The sequence below is a fragment of the Rhinolophus sinicus genome, linkage group LG14 (assembly GCF_036562045.2).
Source record: "Rhinolophus sinicus isolate RSC01 linkage group LG14, ASM3656204v1, whole genome shotgun sequence".
NCBI classification, from domain to species: domain Eukaryota; kingdom Metazoa; phylum Chordata; class Mammalia; order Chiroptera; family Rhinolophidae; genus Rhinolophus; species Rhinolophus sinicus.
This window is the reverse complement of record NC_133763.1, coordinates 36,160,424-36,181,699: the sequence shown is the minus strand read 5'-3', so window position 1 is coordinate 36,181,699 and position 21,276 is coordinate 36,160,424. Positions and strand designations below refer to the sequence as shown.

The following is a 21,276-nucleotide window of genomic DNA, read 5'->3' as shown; positions in this document are numbered from 1 at the left end:
CAATTAGGAACTGGATACTGCTACAGGCTAACTCTTTCTCCGTGTTTTTTTGTGAATTCTTCTGTATGTGGCCAACATAGGGCCACCATCAAAAATGGTCAGCCTTCTGGTAAACAGTGGAAAGCTGTTTTGTTTGTTTTGGGGGCAAACAAAACCATTTGTCTTTCCCTAGGGCAAAAGGTCTGTTTTCATTTTTTAAGTGAACTGATCAGTGATTAGATTTGAAAGGAATGGCTGTTCTTAGTTTTCAACGTCTTTGAGAATAGCTCAAGAAACCTGTTGGAAAAGAACGAATGTTTGACACTGCTTCCTAGTGGAAGCTTTTGGACCATCATCTTGCAGTTCCTTTACTAGATCTTCACAGCATAGCTGTCAGAATTCTAACAGTTTGATCAGTGCGAATATGAAGAATGCACAGTTCCACAACAGCTTGGCAAAGGACCTGAGAAATCATATTTGGGAAGATACTTTTGTTTATCAATAATTAACACAATGGGCCATTTGTAAGTCACATGAAATAAAGCAAGAGCCTGATATTATCTCACCCCAAGCCTTCTAAGCATGACAGGGCCTTGAACATCTTCAACCTCTCCTGCTAGCACCACCTAGCTTGAATAGCCTTTGCCTAAACTCTACACTGCTCAGCAGGCAAGATGTTATTTGAAAGCTTTGTGATGGTGCCATGGGAAAAAAATGCAGCCAACTCTTAGAACTAAGCAAGTTCAGCCATATTTCAAAATAAGATTTATGCAGTCAAAGATATTAAAAGACACAAATCCAGTTTTGTTCTAAATAAAACCTGAATTTTAAATAAAAGTAACATAATTTCACTTACCAAACTACACTTTAAAAACATTTTTCTTATAAAGGTGAAAAGTAATTGTCAATAAAGCTGTGATGAAAGACTATATATAGATACAGCATTTTCCCAAATTAAAATGTTGGTAATTCATGGTCAAAGGTAATAATCAAAGCTGAAAGGACAAATTGACAACTACAGAAACTCCACAATGCTTTTATTTAGCAGCCACTCAATTTGCAATACCTGATTGTTGGGGGGGGGGGGATTTAATTAACATGTAATTATATCTCAAAAAATTAAAATGTACAAACCTCATAGTGTTCATATTCATCCACATCAAATGTCTCAAAGTCAAAAAATCCATGTTGTAATCCCTAAAAGCAGAATTTGAATTAGTTTTTCCACGCTAAATTGATAAAGGCTTCAGCCATTCCTGGAATTCCTGCTCACAAATGATTCTCACTAATCAGAAGGAGAAAGCCTAAAACCTTTGATTTGTAATGGTTATCTAGAAATCATCTTCCAAAATTAGTCATTTTGCTTTGAGACTGTCTTACAAGTAGGAAAAACACTTAGAAAAACATGAAAATATGTCCCTCAAAATATGCCTCGTGAATTCTAATTTACATTAGTTTTATATGTTAAATTATGTATATAAATGGACATAAAGGCAAATTGACAGTTAAAACCTATTGGGAACTATGCAATTAATTCATACTTGTGACTGAATATATAACAGTGATTAACTTTTCAGATAGGAGAAGAAAAATCAGTTGTTCTTCGGAGGTTTTACCTTCCTTTTATCATTAATGAGATATTTAGCAAAAAGGGCGTTTTTACTTAATAGGCCCTTATGTGTTCCTAAAACTCTACTTGGAGAGAATTTGTTTTATGGTGACAGTTTCTGACAGAGTAAAAGTGTACCTGACTGCTCTTACAGTTTGGAAGGAGGAACTAATATACTTAACAACACAAAGAAAAACTTCATTCTCCTTTTGTAACTAAGAACTTAGAACTTTTTAAAACTATCTGGCTTGCTCAAATATAATATTTTGAAGAGGACAGAGTTTTTTATTTTATAAGCCATGAAGCTATACAGATTGCAAAAGAATACAAAACCAGTTACTTTTAAAAGTTACATGATCAAGTCATTAAAAAAAAAAAAAAAGAATCTATTAAACCAAGCTGTAGTACATCTATCTTTGAAAATACTTTAAGACCAATGTTTCCAAAATGGACCAGATGCACCAGAAACACTTAAGATAATTTATATGTAAAATACAGATTCCTAGGCCCCAGAACAATTAAATCAGATTCTTTGGGGACAGAGAATGGGTGGTAAAATTAGCACTTGAAGTTCCACTTAAACTGAGCCTTTGGATTTTGTTCTCTGGCCCTGTCAGGGAAGGGACACTGTGATAAGGGTGTTATGTGTTCTTACCACAATAAAATATAATAAAATAATAAATTCATTTTTAAATAAAATATGAAAGTCAAAAATATACATAAAACAGGTAGCATATTTATATCAATTTTTAAACACGAATTCCTAGGTGATTCTTATAAAGGCTAAATTCTGACACCTCTGGTTTAGACAACCCCTACAGAATAAGCAGAACAAGTTATTTAAATGATTTCACCTTTAATTAAACAAAGCAACTTACTTCATCCATAAGCGCCATTCCAGATAAAGCACTTGAACTACCACGTTCCTCCTTCCCTTTTCTTTAAAGTGCTAGTTTGTGTATGACTGTGAATGTATTTCGCACACATATGAACTATGCTTATGACGATGCCAACACATCAAAGTCAGAAAGATATGTTTCCTAAAAAGGCAAAAATGTAGCCATACTCTGTCTCCTTTCTTGGCAGGTATGGTACTCCGCCACAATAGGGAGTATCCAGAGGGGAAATGTATCTCAGTTGCCGGAAGATCTGTTAAACAATCAGATTCTCTAAAACCTCATCTAAGTTTGGGTAAACTAACCCCAACATTTGATGAAACAAGAAATTTATAGAAGACCTTATTCATGAACAAAGTCACTCCTTTCCTCTACAACAGGAAGGATGTCATAAATTTCTATGTCAAGTCACAAGTTACCATAAGAGCAGGCAGGGATATTTCAGTATGAACCCTTTTTGAATTTCACAAGTGTTATGCAAGAAACAGGCTGTACCAGATGGCCGGATAGGCAAAATAATAATAATAATAACAACAACAATAAATAAATTACTTTTTCCCCCTCAGACATATTTTTTGAATGCTATGGTTGTGGATTACATGTTGAGTAATACTCCATAAAGGTTCTTAATTGGTATTACTGGAAGTGTGTGTTGGTGATATTATTCACGGGGGGGGGGGGTGAGCTAGAGTATCTTGATAGTTTTTAAATGAAAAGAAAAATATTTGAAACCTATTTTAAAGCTTTATAGAGTTTTAATTCATTTTTTTAAGCTAAAACAGTAGTTTTGAAGTCCCACTTTTAAACTGAGCCTTTGTATTTTGTTCTGCAATAAGGGTGTTAAGTGTTCTTACCACAATAAAATACAATAAAATAAATAAATTCATTTAAAATGAAAGTCAAAAATATACATAAAACAAATAGCATATTTATACCAATTTTCTCAACTCAAAACATGGCAAAATCAGTTTCGTATTTTATCCTAAAAAAGAAACTAGAACGAAAATCACTACTGATACCACATTCATAGTCCATGATGACCCTTGCCAATGGGTTACGTAATACGTACTTACATTCCTGACTGACAAATCATGACTACATGTTCAAGATAAATGATGTACTTTGAACCCTCATTAGAATTCATAGTATAGAGTGCATGACTTCTCAGATTGTAAATCAATGTTTCCAAAACATGTTCCAAAAGTTCTCACAAAGCTTCTAGATTAACTTCTCATATACTATATATATATATATATATATATATATATATATATTATGCTTTCAAATTTTTGAGTGCATTACATCGCCTGGAGGGACTGTTCAAACCAGAGTTTCTGATTCAGTCTGTCTCTGATGAAGACTGAGAATTTGCATCACCGTCAAGTTCCCACACTCTGACACTCATTGGTTTATGATGTTAGAAAGAACTCCAGTTTGATAGAGAAATCTGAATTAGAATTAGCCCTCCCAATAAGTCTCTGTGGCCCTGAGAGCGATTTAACCTCTGGGGTTGTTTTCTCATCTGTAAAAACGAGGTAATAATATCTGGCCTACTTCCTACTTCATGGGCATGTAATAATATCCAATTAGAAAAACTAACGTGGAAGTGCTCTCCTCCACACTAACAGAGAGCAGAGTGGTGGCTTGGATAACTTCCTGTGTCTCCCACACCATGATCTAGTTTGATAATGAAGCTGAACGAGTGACGAAGCAATGTCATAAGCACAGCAGCAGACAGAAGTGATAAATCTGCCGCAGAACACACTTTAAATGAGAAAGGGAGACCCCTTCCACTTCTGTAAGAAGTAACAGAGTGACCCCCCACAAGCCTCTTCCCTAATTTGCCTGTATAGTCTATATTTTACAGACCAATCATTGATCAAGAAGCAGAAAGCCTCTGCTTATGGCTTTCCCGCTCTTCTCACCAACAACAAACAAGGATAGTGACATTATTCCTTTCTCAGATTTTTGAGCTACTGTGACAACTCCAGCAAGGAGAATTGTTATTACCTTTCTGATTCCCTGCAAACAGTCGAGGATGGTGAGATTGTAAGTGCAATTTCCAAAGGAAGCATCCCTATAAACACACACAAAAAAACTTAACATTAAAAACGTGCTTTTAAAATATTCAGGTAATAAAATGCCCACGTCAATTGGACAATGCTTGTTTGGCTTCACAGCTGTGAACATGGTAAACCTATGTAACACATGAGATCCTACCAGTTAACTCTTCCTACAGCTTAACTGAAGCACTTCTGCAAGTGCTTTAATCCAATCGGCAGAATTCATAAGACAGTAGATAAAGAGCCTGGGTACTGTAGTCAGACTGCCTTTGTCCAATTCTAACGCTGCCCCATATTGGCTGGGATCTTGAGCAAGTTAGGTTGCCCCTATGCGTCTTTTTTTTTCTAACTTTTTTTTTTTTTTAGTTTCAGGTGCACAAAACAATGTAATAGTTAGACGTTTATCATTTATATCCCTCACACTGTGTCCACCCCCCTCCCCCCAGCCTCTATGAGTCTTGATTTCCTCAACTGTGACATGAAGTTACTGAGAGTAACTACCATTCACAGGACTGTTGTCGGACTACAGCAAATAAAACTGTAAAGTCCTTCGTATAGTGCCTGGCACAAGGAAGCACTTAATAAATATTATAACTATTCTTCTTATAAACAGTGAACTGGACTGTTTCATTAAGTAAAACATTCACCATCACTAGAGGAATTACCACTTGTCAGAGGGATGGTAAAAACAAGTGTAAAAATGTAAGGGGGACAATGTATGGTCAACAGAACCTAAGCAGTTATCTTCATGGATTAAATGCCACCTCTCCCATCCCGCCCCTCCAAACAATCTCCCCTAGGGATCCATGAGAGCTCTAATGCACCATGAAGTGTTCTATCAAAAGGAGTGGGAACCTACTGCACCGAAAATTGAGTACTTCATACTTTATTTAGTTTTTAGAGCAACTTAGCAGACCTGCTTTAGGCAACATAAAACTGAAGTATCAAGTTCAGGTCAGTTAAGCAAGAACTGGCACCAGCGCTTTAACACTAGCAATGTTCCAAGGTGTCCAAGGCAGGAAACTTGACCTCAAGGCTCTCAGTCTCTGCCCAGCCCCCACTGCTGACCCAAAGGAACAGAGCTGTCAGGCACCTGCCAATGACAAAGTCAAAGGCACCACACAAAGTCGGTCAAGGGCAGCAGAAGGGAAGGGCACACGAAGGTGTTCCATGGGAAGAAAATGATCTTTAAGGGCCTTAACCCATAGTTAACATAAAACCGAGTTTTGTATCTCAGCCATCCAAGGTAACTTGATGGCTGCTAAGCCATGAATTAAAATGCAACTTCAACATCACTGAATTTCAGCATTCTGATAACCTAGAATAAAAACAGTAAGTTAGCAAAGCAGCATAACAGAAATGGTTCTTAAGTCCTGAAACTTCCAAGTTAACCTATGCAACTAGGAAGGGTTACTCTAGATATTTAAGCCTGATTTCAAGAGTTCTTTTTCTAACGCCATCTGAACTCATGGGTCAGTGAAAAAGAAAACAGTCCCCCTTTCAAGTATCTTGCAAAGACATAAACCATATATTGAGAAGCAAATTTTAATGGACTAAAGCAGAGGAAGGAGTAGCTGTGAATGGACCTAAGACAAGATACTTTATATAAATAAGCACACAGTCCCTTGTAGACACTTGTCTCTTAGTGTGCCATGGACCTTCAGCAATGTGACAAAGGTTGTGGACTCCTTTTCTCAGAATAACGCTTTTAAATGCATAAAATATAATACATAGAAATAACAGAAAATGAATTCAAAGTTATCAATATATAAAAGAACAAGTTTATGATGCCATAACATGTACTTCTTTATTACTATATTACATAACAAGGCCTAGTAGCAGGTCTGATAAGGACTATCATTTTGAAGAAGGAATGAACATGAATCATATGTTAAGATACACGCAACAACTGTAATGTGATATAAAAATGTCTGTCATTTCTATTGTGATAAAGTCATTTATATTGCTAATACTACTACAGTTTATTTCCAATATTTATAATTGAATGTAATCTTATAAGTTACAAGGTTAGTGAAAAAATAGAGTTATTTTGCCATCTAAATTCACTGACTCTGAATAATCTCCACAGACCCTATATTAAAAATTACTGCCTAAAGGAAAAAAAAAAAAAAACTTCTTTGTATTTAAAAAGAGTAAAACAAATTACAAGAATTGGAGGTACTCTTTATTCCCTCAAGTATATCTTCTCACGCCTAGATTCAGCTAAACAAATTCACAAATTTAAGTTGTCAGAAAAGCTCCAGACTCAGTCTTCTGAAACTGTCTGCAAAGTATGGTGAGACTGTCATGCTATCTAATGTCCTATACACAGCCACAGTTGTACCAAGGACTGAAACGAGCTCTGGTGACTTGGTGATCAAATCTGCAGACTTGAGAGTGCAGCGAGAGTTGCTATGCCACCTGATAGGAAGCAGTCACAACTGGCTGGAAAGACAGACAGAAGTCTACCAAGTGAAACATATAATAAAGGATGCAATAAAATTAAGTCACATCCTCAGGATTGGGGAAGGGAGATGAAATACCTTTGTGGAAAACCTACTATGCTGGGTAATTTAGATGCATTAGCACATCTAGTCCTCATGAAAGTTACATGAAGCCAGTAGGTCCCAAAACCTGCCAACCATACCGGGCAACAGAGAAATGGCTTATTAGCAGCACAGGGCTCAGATATAGTCAAAGGAGAGTAAAAGTGAAGGGATATGAAAACATGTTATATATTCTGGGGGGGGGAGAGAGAAGGTAAAAGTGGCAGATAACCACCTGTTAGTGAGGTACCATGTTTCCCCCAAAGTAAGACCTAGCCAGACAATCAGCTCTAATGCGTCTTTTGAAGCAAAAATTAATATAAAACCTGGTCTTATATTATGTTAGATAAGATGCGGTCTTATATTATAGTAAAATAAGACCGGGTCTTACATTAATTTTTGCTCCAAAAGACGCATCAGAGCTGATTGTCCGGCTAGGTCTTATTTTCAGGGAAACACAGTACCTACCAAAACCTCACTAAAAAAAGAATTTTAAAGGCTTTTTAAAAATGGAATCCAACAAAGGTCAGGGAGAAGAAGAGAGCAGACAATAGCAATAAAATTCTGAAAGCTGGAAATCAGATAGATGAGTGGTAATAAATTAGAAGACCAAGGAAAAGGAATACTAAGCTGACAGTGGAAAATCAGAGAATCAACCCAATTAATACCAGATAATTCTCAAAAGGGTCAGGAATTGGCAGCACTGGAAGAGAGAATGAAGGCAATGACTAATATAAGATTGAAAGTCCATTTAAGAAGCTGAGAGGTTTTACTCTATAAAAGCAACATTGTCTCTCATTTTATAACTCAATCTTCCCTGTTGATTTTCCTCAACCACCCAATATAGTTAGAACCAACTGAAAATAGAATAATTGGCCCTGGAAGGCAGCAAGATACCTGCCCCACACAATGTTCAAGTTTGATTTGGAAGATTGCTAGTGAAGAATAATTTTCACCTCATGAAATGGAAAACACCAGGCTCTATTAACCTCAAAAGTTCCTCCCTACACTCAAATTATGTCATTATTTAACACAATTAATGATCTATTTCCTCTCCATATCTCTTTCCTGGACCCTTCCCAACAGAATTTAAACTTTTTCAAAAATCTACTGTCTTTAAAAGAAAAAGACCATTCAAAACTTTTTGACTCTACATCTCCCTTCACTAACCACCCTCTTTTTGGCCTCCTCTTTAAAACAAGACATCTCTAAAGAATTACTCATGCTCCTGCCTCCATGTTCTCTCCTCTCACATCTTAACCTCCTCCACGCCATGCACATTTCTCACTAAAGTCACCAATGATCTCCATATTGCTAAGCTCAGGGGACTTTTTTTTTTTTTTTAATGAGAGAAAATTCACTACTTTAGCCTTTTTAAAGTGTACAATTCAATAATTTTTAGTATATTCACGATTCACATCACCACTAATCCCAAAACATTTTTATCACCCCATAAAGAAACTCTGTAACCATATGTAATAACTCCCCATTCTCCCTCCCCCTGAGCCCTTGGCACTTACTAGTCTACTTTCTATCTCTCTGGATTTGCTTATTCTAAATCCAGCGAATATTTTGCAAGCATCGTTTTTTTAATATGTCAGCAACAAGTAACTCCCTCCTTTGAATACCCTCTTCACTACATTCCTGGATTTTTGTTCTACTTCTCCAAACATTACTCCTTCCCAATCTCCTTTGTGCAGTCATCCTTTACCTTCCAATGTTTAAAAGTTAGAGTTCCTCAAGGTTCAATTCCAGACTCAACTTCGTTTCATTCCATACTCTCTCCCTAGACCAGAGACGCTCAGACTTTAGCATCGCCGGGATGGTTCCTTAAAACACAGAATGCTGAGTCCCACCTGAGTTTCTGATTTAATAGGTCTGGGGCAGGTCCTGAGAATTTTCATTTCTAACAAGTTTCCAGGCAGTACTGATGGGGGGATGGAGGGTGAGGGTGGGGGTGGAACCACATTTTGAGAACCACTGCCCATAAAATCTTTTACATAAATTACCATCTACCTGCCAATGACCCTCAAATTTATCTCTCTAGCACAAACTCCTTTGGACTCCAAAACGGTATAGCCAACCACATATGTGACATTTCCATTTGGATGTCTTAAGGCATCTCAAACTCACTGGGTTAGAAGACTCTCTTGAATCTGCCCCACCACGAAACAATAACAACAATCTGGTCCTCCATCCCTCCATATCTCAAGCTAGAATCCGGAAGTCCCTCCTTCTCTCTCATGCCTTTTATCCTACAGTCATTATGCCCCATTGTTGTTCCCTCTTAAATGTCTCTTGAATGCAGTTCCATTGCTACCACTCCTGGACGACTGCAACAGCCTTCCTACATCACTGTTAGCCTGTCTAGTCAGTTTTCTTCATTGCAGCCAGAGCGATATTTTTAAAAGGCAAATCTGATCCCATCAATTTTCATCTGTAACCCTTCACTGACTTCTCATTGCTGTGAAGGGAAAATTCAATTCCTCAACTCAAATACGTCTTGTTGCATATGTCCCTTCCTGCCTCCCCGGCCTCCTCCTCAGTTCATGCTCCCCTCACGATGGCCTTTCCTGAGCTCCTCAGATGGGGCACTCTGCTCTCACCACAGAATCTTTGCTGCTACCAGTCCCATTTCTCCTACTCACCTTTGCTAATGTTACCTAGCTCATCCTTCAGATCTCAGCTCAAAGATCACTTGTCTCAAAGGAAAAATTTCCAACCCCACCCTGGCTAGACCAGGACTCCAAGTTTTTTCCCATTGGTATTAACTATAGTTTGACATAGATATATCCTGGTTTGCTATTTGAATCTGACTATATACAGTAATCCTGAAGAAGGCAGGATCTATACATTTTTTACTCACCACTGTCTCCTTAGTACCTAACACAATGCCTGACACAAAACAGATACGCAGTAAATGTTTATAAATAAACATGTAAATTAAGTAAAGGAGCTTGGGAGCTCATTCCAAGAAAATTTTCTATAATATTCTATGACCATTTTTGTTAAGTCAATAACCTAATACCTCAATCCTCAGTAGCAAGAAAAGCTTTCTTTGCATTAACCCAAAATCCCTTCTGTCCATCTAATATCATTTCCTTCTGTTCTATGCTAAAGAGTATTAATTGAACAGAGCTAAAAGCAATGGTGCTCAAAGCAGTTTTCTCTTCCTTTGCCAAGAGGTATTAAACACAGTTTTATTTTAACCGAGACACTTTAGAGAACCTATAAAGAGCTTTTAGGATTTTAATCATTATACCAATGTGCTACAAAGCTTTATACTCCTACAGTTTTTATTGCAGTTGCAGTTCCCAATTGTTTGCTTAACTCCTGGTTTGCTTTTTCACGCATTCATCCACGCATTCATTCATTCCTATTTATTGAGCCAAATATGCACTGAGTTGAATAAGAGAACATGTTGTATTTTTCCACTTCCCTAAAGGACCACTGAAATCCCACAGACTTCAACTGTGGGGGAAAGTTTGCATCCCCTTCCTGCCTGGGAAAACTACAACTCTTACGCTTATCTGTCATGATCGTTTTACCATGTATTGCATTACTCTCTTAAACAGGTAAACACAAAGCTACTCTTCGTTCAGAGATAAGGTAATACCCCAAACACCCAGGGTTTCTAATCATTTATCTCTGCTTTAGAACAAATCATGTGTCCCTAACCCTCAATACAGAAGACTAGCGTTATAGCCAACAGCTGACTAAAGACATCCAAATATAAAGTTAGCTCAACCTCATGCCTCACCATCTCCACTCCATCCATCCTGACAATTCTGTCTTTCTAAATGTGACTTCTAGCATTACAGGCAACTGAACCATAAAGCTATTATGTGATTATAGGAATCCACATAACCATGACATTGGGAAAGCCTGGAAGTTAATATTTGTTGAATGAAAAACTAAACTAATGAATATTTGAATTGATGGAGCAATTGGGATTTTCTGTTTATTTTTATGTTTTTGCATTGATTTTGCAGAGAAGCAGAAGAAAAATTAAATTTAACAAAACTAGAATCATCACCCCTAATTAGATACAAAGAGAAAGGGTTGGACTCAATCTTGTCCTAGAGCTGTCTCTCTACAGGCTCTCAAGAGTTGATTGTTAAATATTCAGAAATTTTGAGAGCCCAAATCAGCATTGGTGGGAATATTTATGCCATGAAAATCAGCAAACACTTTTTACTTACTGAGCTAGGTTACCTGCATACGGCGGCTTATAACCTAAGGATCTAAGACATTACTGAGAATGCAGCAACCCTGTAAATGTTAATAATAAGGAGATGAAACCAGAGATGAAAGCACATGTTTACATACCACAATAAGAAAGCAGTTCTGGTAATGAAGTTATTTGAAATGAAGAAAGTATGAATAACTGAGGCACAGTGCTTACAATGTGGAGACCACACTAAAGAATAAAAGAGCTGATGATAAAGAAATATTGGGAATGACTAAGACCTACATATGTCTTGATGCCATGATTCTCCATAAATTCTCTGGAGTTAGGGAGTATGCACCTACCTGCAGAGCAGCAGATTGAAAAGCATGTCAGAAGTCATCTCAGCAGCCTTCCAAGCACTGAATTAAGCCCCAGCTACCCACCCACCACAGGATTGTGAGCTTTTTAAGGACAAGGAATGTGACCTTTATGTCTGGATGCCCAGGGTCTAGTATGTGTTAGGCACATTTCTACGTTGTAGATGTTGAATGAATGAATGAATGAATGAATGAATGAATGAATGAATGAATGATCATTACCAGGAGATCATTCAACTTAAGCCTGGAAAACTCTAGTGGCTAGGAACTATTGACCTTTCAAAGCAAAATTTATAGAAAACAATCTTTAATCATAAACTATGTTCAATAACAAAAACAATCTCCATCATTGTTGTCAAATGAAAATATAATACCAGCCACAAAAGAGTCACATCATGTAATTTAAAATTTTTCATAACTGTATTAAAATAAAGTAAAAAGAAATAAATTATATTAATTTTAATAATATATTTTATGTAATCCAATATAGTATCTGAAATATTACCATTTCAGCATGTAATCAACATAATTATAAATAAGGTATTTTACTTTTTTAATATTAAATCTTTGAAATCCAAGGTGCATTTTAAAGTTATAGTCTATTTCAGTTTGGATTAAAGAAATTTCAAGTGCTCAATAGTACATACAGCTAGTAGCTACTGTTTCAGAGGTTCAGCCCTAGACTATATTGCATGGATATTTGGAAATTAGACAATACCCAAAATATTTTATACAATTGTCCAAAGTACACCTCGCTTCCAGTCTCTGAACAAATCCATGACATATATGTACCAGCAGCTCCAGGGAAAAGAAAGAGCTGATTGTTTATATTATCTAGGACTATGGATAAAAAATGTATTTGATGAGTATTAGTGGGGAGAACAAAACTATTTCCCACTCATGAAAGAGCAAAATCAAATGGTTTTATGGGACTGAGCCAAAAGCTGAGCACCAACAGTACTTAACAAAAAAGGGAACACAGAATCTCCTGCTTTTCAGATTTAACATAAGGCTCTACACTAATCACTTTGCTCATCTAAGAAACAGAGAGATGTGAAAATTCATTTGTAAGCCATGGCTTAAAAGGTCACATAAAGTCAGCAGAATAGAATCAGAATCAGCCTGGAACCAGCAGTGACAGACACCAGGAAAACAGACCAAGGGCTGTGCTCTGGGCCTTTTATGAACACCTGAGTGATACCGAGTTAACCACACTCATGTTGCCATAAAGATAAAAAATAATTGCCTTTGATTCAGGTATTGAAAATAAGACTTTCATATAATAGGTATTCAACAAATCAACTATGTTCATTAATATAAATGATTGCAATCTTGTTCCAAACTATATCAATTAAGGCTGGCTAGGGAAATGTACTATAAAGAGTACAAAAAGTGTGGCACTGGCCTTTCTACAGAAGGTTTGGTAACACTGATCTGAGATGATAAAAATAGAAATAAAAAAAATAGTCTGAGCCAATTTTTACAACTAAAACTATTGAAGCACTGCTGTACTCCAACAAAACAGAATAGATGCAACTCACTTACCTCTTTTGTGTATTTAGTGAGTCTCAGAGACCCTGACAGTTGTTTCTGTTCTCAGATCCTACAGAGTGGTGCTTATTTACCACTTTAAAAATAAAAAATCTGATAAAGAGCCTGCTTTTCATGGTGGTCCAAGTTACTCAATGTGCCCCACTGTTGAGAATGGATTAACAGTTTGGACTAGATAAGCCATCTATTTTCATCTAATTTCAACACTCAGGAGACTGGCAATTCCCTCGCTGTTCAAAACTAATGCATATTTTTTCCCATCATAACAAGCATCAAAAGCAAAGATTTTTTCTAATTGTTCATCTCTGCTTTAGGGGATAGATATGAGTCCAAAGATCAACACTGAGAAGCCAAAAGGTAGCCATCATGCAGAAAAATTGAGAAAGAAAGCCTTAAGAGAGCATAAAATAAATTTTGCTTCCATATTCTTCATACTCAAGAGAAAAACATGGTAAGGAGAACTTTTTCTTTGAAGTGCAAAGTTAATTGCTAAATAAACTATGACAAAAATCACAATATCATGTTTAAGCTAACAAATATCTGGTTCAACATTTTATGTAAAGAGATATATTTTATAATTACATCTAACATCTACCAGCACATGTTTACTTTGCTTTAGAAGAAAGAAGGAGGCAACCTAATGCCGCGTTCTTAGTGGATGACCTCTCTTAGCCTTTTGTTAGAGACCTACAAGCTCTGGCTTGCCTACAGCACCCAGAATCGTTGCTTCAGAGGTTTCCTATTAAGACATAGCCACTGTAAAACTGAACTCAGCAACAGGGCTATCACTAGGGGTCACCCCAAACAAAACAAACCCTCCCTTAACACAAACAGTATGGATCCATTTTAATGACAAATGTCACCAAAGGACTGCTGTGGGAGGTCTGTGAGTTCTCTGTCAAAGGTTTTCTGGCCTCACATCTGCTCTAAGACAAAACTTGCATATTGCTGTCCAGAGTAGATAAAATGCCACTATTTGATAAGCCAGCCATCTATTTCCAAGACTCTCAGGAAGCAGCACAAAAAGTTCCATGGAAGGCAGCATATTATTCTAACCCCAAGATATCACACAGGTGTGGATCAGGAAATGGGTCCTGGAGTGTTTCAGAACACGAATTCTGCCAGATGTTAAAAGAAACTGGGGGGGTAGGAGGGGGTGGAAAAGCATTCAGGATGAAGCACTTCGAAAAATTCTGAGTTAAACAAGCTACTTTATTACTCAGAACCACTCAGAATCTTAAAAAATGGGAATGTGCTTTGTAAATCTCCAAGACAGAGTTCTAAACTTACTTGATCATTGAATCTTTTCTTTTTCTTTCCTTTTTTTTTTTTTTTTCTGTGGTAGATGACATGGAGCAGTAATTAGTGCTCAGTCTTGGCTTGGCAGCATATTGACATCATGGAGGTAGTTTTTCAGAAATTCCAACACCCAGACTTCACCCCAGACCAATTATATCAGAATTTCTGGGAGTAGAACCCAGGCATCAATATTTTTTAAAGCTTTTCAGCCTTTAAAACCAAGGATGAAAACCAACATAAGTTTGGGAAACAGTGACTTATACATTCTAGCCTCTTCTCCAAGCTAAAATAAAATAGCATTCCTGAACCTATCCAGCAAGAGACCTGCAAAAAATAAATAAATAAACTAACAACTGGTGATAGGACATCCAATATTCAAGCAGCTTTATTCCATTGGACGTTACTGCAGGACCTCAACATCACCTCTGCACCTAGTTGTTATTTTTCCTGCATGCTTTCTGTATTTGTCTTCCAAACTGGGACCCTGGGTGTTATTTATTGCCTGTATAGTTTTAGTTTTATTCTCCATTTAACTTCATATGTCATGGAAAAATTGGTTATCACATTTATGAATCATCAATACCAAAAATATATACCAAGCTGATACATATGAATCAATAAACAAAGAAGTATAAAATTAATTTGTAAGTACAAAGGAGATCTATGAGAAGCGTTGTGCCATTGAGATTTGTTACCTTTTCACTGTTTTGTGAGACTTAAAGGGTTTTCACACTGTTTTATGAATACCCTAGAATGTGATTTGAAAACCTATGCTATTGACTACCAAGAAAATAATCTGGGAATAACACTAAGGGTTGGTGACCTTGTGGGACCTTAGGTAAGCTGCAATAAATATGACTTTGGGGAATGACTGGGCAGTAATATAGACTATAAATTTGGTAGTATATGGAAAGGAAGAGGACCTAAAAAGATTCATACCAGGCTTGCCAATTCAAACTCTGCAGACTCTGGACCCAGAATAGAAAAGTCTCTTGTTTCCTTGAAGGTCAACTGCCTAACCAACACTAAAGATGGATGGACTCAAAGAATTAAAGTAAGTGAAAAATGCCCTTTTCCTCTAATTTTCAGCTAAAGTCACTCCTACTAAGCCCATTGGCTAGCCTTAGGACAAGTGAAAAGTAGTTTTTGACAAAACTACTTTACAATTAAATGGAATACCCTAATATTGACTTGCAAACACTAACAATACAACAAACACTCCTGACTGTCACAGCAAGCCAGAATTCTACTCTCTCTAGTCTACAATACTTAATGTAATCAAGAACAGATAGTAAATGGGGCAAATTAGGTAAAGGTGGTCAAAAGGCACAAACTTCCAGTTATAAGATGAATAAGTACTAGGGATACAATATAAAACATGATGACTACAGTTAACACTGCTATATGCTATATTTGAAAATTACTAAAAGAGTAGTTCCTAAAAGTTCTCATCATAAGGAAAAAAAATTGTAACTATATGAGGTGATGGATGTTAACTTATTGTGGTAATCATTTTGCAATATATGTATGTCAAGTTATTATGCTGTACGCCTTAAACTTATACAGTGCTATTTGTCAATATCTCATTTAAACTGGAAAAGAGAAGAATAGGTAGTAAAGCTATCCAAATATTCTTTTTAATTTGCCTCATCTTTAGATAATTTTTAACAAACTCAGATAGTCCTTTAAGTTATAATAATATACCCACATGGCAAACATCATATTATATAGTATCCTACCTAACCTATTATAAAAGACAACGTATGCCATACAAATGAAAAATTACAGCACCTCAAATCAGTACTTGAATTGTTATTCTCCAGTTTTCATCCTAATATGAAAGGTACTCCTGGGGCTTACCCCTAACATCTCCTCCAAGCCCCCATTCTAGGGTGAAACCTCTTTCCTCAGTATTCCCATAATACCTGTCTCCTAACTCTAATAAAGCACTGTAATTGCTTTACACCCCCACACACTTACAAACTGAATACTGAGTTCCTTGGAGCAGGTACCTAATCATCTTTTGATCCATAAGTCTATCACAGTGACCGGCACAGAAAAGCAATAAATACATTGATTTACGTATTATTCCCTGGCACACAAATAAGAAAAAAGAGCCCAATCCTCGTCCTCAAGAGAAGAGTCAGCCATGCAAACAAATGATCAAAATACAAGGCATTTACTTTAATGGTGTATGTAGCAAATGTAATGGGGCATGAACACAATGTAACATACAAAATGTAATAGGGAATCACAGGCCAGGGACTTGCCAAGACTCTCAAGAAAAATGAGGAAAGGCTTTACAGAAGAGACTGCTCAGATAAATGTTTGTCAGATGAATAAATCCTGATGAACAACATTATGTAAATTCACAGCAGCCCTTCATTAGAAAGACACTAAAAACATATAGCACCAAGGAACACAGGCATTTAGTGAAGAGGGCACATTAAGATACCAACCACACTTTGACAAGCCTTCAAAGTGGTCTTCATTTTAAAAAAACTTTAAACAATAAAACAATTACACTTAAATGGAAGTTCCCTTAAGGCTTCCAGTTTTTAAATAAAAATGTAATGCAGCAGCATATTTTTTTAAATCTAGATAATAAAAGTGTAATTTAACAATAAATGGTATAAAAACAACCTAGTAGATAATAAAATCCTGATTACAAATGAAGGTCAAGGCAATGATGGCTGACCAGAACTAGTATGAAAATGATTCTTTTTTTTTAAATTACAGTTGACATTTAATATTATGTTAGTTTCATGTGTACAGCTCAGTGGTTAGACATTTATATAACTTATGAAGTGATAAAGATGATTCTTGATACTGCATTAGCCTTAGTCACTTGGCCTGTAGACTAAAATCAACTCACATCTTATCCTAGCATTAGGGAAAATTAAGTTTCTTTAGTCAAAGTCCAGAAAACTAGTAGTATTCTTTCAACTAAATTCTTCACTAAATTATAAATATACTACTTTGTCGTATTTTCTAATTCAAACGTATATGTATGGTTTATGAAGAGTCTGGATTTAGAAATACAGCTTAATGCAACCACAACTCTTAGTGTCTTGAGTCGTAAGAAAGACACAACTTAGAGCTACGCTCAAGGTCAAACTATTATTATTGTAGGCAATAGGTGCCTAAACCAACAAACAAATGCCTCCTCATATTTGCATTAAGCATTCTTTTCTCATATAATGAGTACCTTTATGCAAACAGATTACTAAAATCTCCTTATGACTAGCAATACTATAATTTTCTTTATATTATCGTCCGAGTTTCTTTCTTCTGAAATACATTTGAGACCATGTGAATTTAAAAAGCTACAATTAAAATAATAGGAAACAAGTTAAATATTTACCTTTTACAGACTGGTTAAATGCATTTCTGTACATTATATAGAAATATGACAGAATGAAGAAGGAAGCTCTCTATGTGCTCATATGAAAAGATATAAAAAAAAAAGATATCCAAGATGAGTTAAGTGAAAAAAAATCAAGGTGCATTATAGTATATGCAGTATGCTACATTTTGTGATGAAAAATGGGAAAAATAATAAAATGCCTTTATTTGCTTATATGCACATAAACTCTAGAAGGACATGGAATAAACTAATAACAGAAGTTACCCAGAAAGGACTAGACAGATGAGGATCAATGGCGGGAAAGAGAGTTTTCACTGTAAGCCTTCTTACATATTTAAAAAATTCTTGAACCATGTTAAGGTATTTATATTTTTAAATATTTAAATAAAAACAATTTGGAAAAATGGGCTACAATTGTAATAGTTATGACTTATTTCTATTTTCAGTAATAACAATTTTCCTACTATCTTTACTTCCATTCTGATCTTAATTATTCAAAAAATTCTAGTTCTCAGATAACAAATTACTTAAAATATAATCATGCTTAATAATCTGTTGCTTTTTATTAGCTCTTCAATAGCTAATTAGCTCATACTCTAGATTACTTGGGGATACTTTCTTCTCACTATGTACTTTCCCCCTTGATTTCACTGAGAAGATGGAGCACACTAGGTATTGTCTCCTCATTCCTTCTCTGCACCTTGACACCACCCTGTGCCTAATAATGCTCCCTCTTGTGGTTTGAGAAACAGAGGTGAGAATCCCTTGAACCTTAAGGGATTTAGTCTTAATTTATTCACTCAAATATTTACTAAAAGCACTTTTAAATGTCAGGTAGCAGGACCTGCTCTCTGTGAGTTTACAGGAGAGTAAGGAAGACCAAGACCAACAAGCAAAGAGCCCTTCTCCTCAGCCTTCCCCATTCCTTTCTTTCACTATTGTTAGTATTTATGATATTGTTAAAAATAATAAGGAATTCATAGGCTTGTAGATTTGGACACGCAAAAAAGGCAAAAATATTAGAATCATTCACAACTCTATCAGAGATGACTGTTGTGAGAGTTTTGATGTATGTTCCCCTCTACTTTTAAAACAAGCTCAAGTTTACCCAAAATTTTAAAAGACCTTCTTCAGGTAATACTTACAAAATGTTCTTTTCCAACACTGTAATAAAAAGACAGCCTTCCTCAGGACGAAAGCTTGATTTGTGTGCTAAACAGGTGGTTTAAAATCCTCACTAAGTATTTCTTCTGGGAAGATACTTAGAGGGTCTTATTCTACATTCTCAGCCCCCGACATTTGGTCAGAGTTCAATCAACACTCATGAAATGAAAGGATGAATGGATGAATGAATGATGTTGATTACTGATATGTAACAAATCTTGACATGGTTATTAGCTCATAAATAAGGCACTCTTTGTGCGTCAACTGTCAAGATATAGGAAGGATTCAAGGAAAAAAATTATTTCCTAAAAGGAGAAGACCACTATTGCTATTAAGGTTGGTGCAAAAGTAATTGCGGTTTACAAAGTTAAAAATAATTGCAAAAACTGCAATTACTTTTGCACCAACCTAATAGGGAGAAAAAAATTCTGAAAAAAGGAAATAATATGAACTACCATCTCATTTCATTCCATCTTGGTCACAGTCTTGAAACAATAAAAAAACACAAGAATCCAATTCTAAAGTAGTTAAGGGTCTAGCAAAATGCTACAGCCCAGGGGCCGGCCCAGTGGCTCAGGCGGTTAGAGCTCCATGCTCCTAATGCCGAAGGCTTCCGGTTCGATTCCCACATGGGCCAGTGGGCTCTCAACCACAAGGTTGCCGGTTCAACTCCTGGAGTCCCGCAAGGGACGGTGGGCTCCACTCCCTGTAACTAAGATTGAACACGGCACCTTGAGCTGAGCTGCCGCTGAGCTCCCAGATGGTTCAGCTGGTTGGAGCGCATTCTCTCAACCACAAGGTTGCCGGTTCGACTTCCGCAAGGGATGGTGGGCTGTGCCCCCTGCAACTAGAAAACGGCAACTGGACCTGGAGCTGAGCTGCGCCCTCCACAACGAAAGCTGAAAGGACAACTTGACTTCGAAAAAAAAAAAAGGCCTGGAAGTACACACTGTTCCCCAATAAAGTCCTGTTCCCCTTAAAAAAAAAAAAAAAATGCTACAGCCCAAGTCTCACAAGCAGTTATACCTGAATGGAAGATAGGGAGGATTGGAGCCAGACAGCAGTACTCTGTAAGCTTCTTCTGGTGTTTTCTTCAAATAGATTACCTATGACAAATAAATAGCAACATTTAGAATACCACCCAAGGATGACACTCAACTAATTTAATTATTCACCAAACTTGGATTTCACTTATTCCACTTTGAGGTACAACTGCCATGGTGATGATGTTAGTCTTTAGACAGCAACTGACCTGTAGCCTTTGGCTTAAGGATGAGTAAGAGCTTAGAGACAGAAGACAGATCCATAAAGAGTTACAAGGCACACTGAACAGGCACATTGAACAGATACAATGGCAGGGTTTTCCCGTTTGGCAGCAGAACAATTGTACTTCCATTATTGTACTGTGTGCTCACCAAAGACCAATATGGGCCTCGCTGTCTTTCAGAGGAGATCTGCCACGAGGTAATTCAGTGCCTGGTGCACTTTGAAAGACATCTAAGGGTGAGCGCAATACCCACGGGAGAGCTACTGTGTTCTCTGTCTGCTCTGAGGAAAGTCTGTGTTGCTCTCTAAACACACAATAAAATCACAACAAAACAGTGAAAATGCAAGCAGGTAAGAGTATTGGAGAACATATTGGCTTGTCTCTTGATACCTCTGGTTCCAGCATGACAAACTAATCTTAAACAAAGACATAAACAAAAAGGAGCTCTTCAAACCAGTAAACAACTTCCATTTAGTCAACTTATTGACTATATAGTATGTGCCAGGCACTCTATCAGGTACTGGTACCTCTCTTAATAGAATTTATATTCTTGTGAGGCAAGGACAATAATTAACAACAAAAACAAACATCCAAGGTAAGTGCTGAAAAGAAAATAAACAGGATTCTGGAACGATAATAGAAAGGGGTTGCTTAAGCTAAGGCAGTCGCTAAGGCAGTTGGGAGAGGTCTCTGGAAGTCATGTGTGATAAGATGTGCAGGGGTAGAGCCATGGGAAGACCTAAGGGAAAGGAGGAGTAGGAGCCAGGGTCCTTGAGGCAGGAAAGCGCTTGGTGAGTTGGACAGAGAGGAGATCCGTGTGGTTAGGGCAGGGGTGGGTGGGAGAGCCAGACAGGGCCTGGATTGTGAAAAGCAATACAAACCATGGGAAGAGTTTGGTGCTATTCTAAGTGCATTTTCAATGTTTTAATTCTGTGCTGAGAGCATTGATCCTTTTCCTCTATAGTCTGAATCAAATTTGATTCCTCA

General features: G+C 36.8%; 1 protein-coding gene across 2 annotated transcripts in view; it reads right to left on the bottom strand.

The window, feature by feature from the left end:
* CDC14A (cell division cycle 14A) overlaps positions 1 to 21,276 on the bottom strand; it is a 135,026-nt gene that overhangs the window by 57,734 nt on the left and 56,016 nt on the right. For both annotated transcript variants that reach the window (XM_019747037.2, XM_074318476.1), the window contains exons 5-7: positions 20,049 to 20,128; positions 4,495 to 4,561; positions 1,114 to 1,176 (exon numbers count right to left, since the gene is read on the bottom strand). In XM_019747037.2, coding sequence (XP_019602596.2) covers positions 1,114 to 1,176; positions 4,495 to 4,561; positions 20,049 to 20,128 — 210 coding nt within the window. The remainder of the gene's footprint in view (positions 1 to 1,113; positions 1,177 to 4,494; positions 4,562 to 20,048; positions 20,129 to 21,276) is intronic.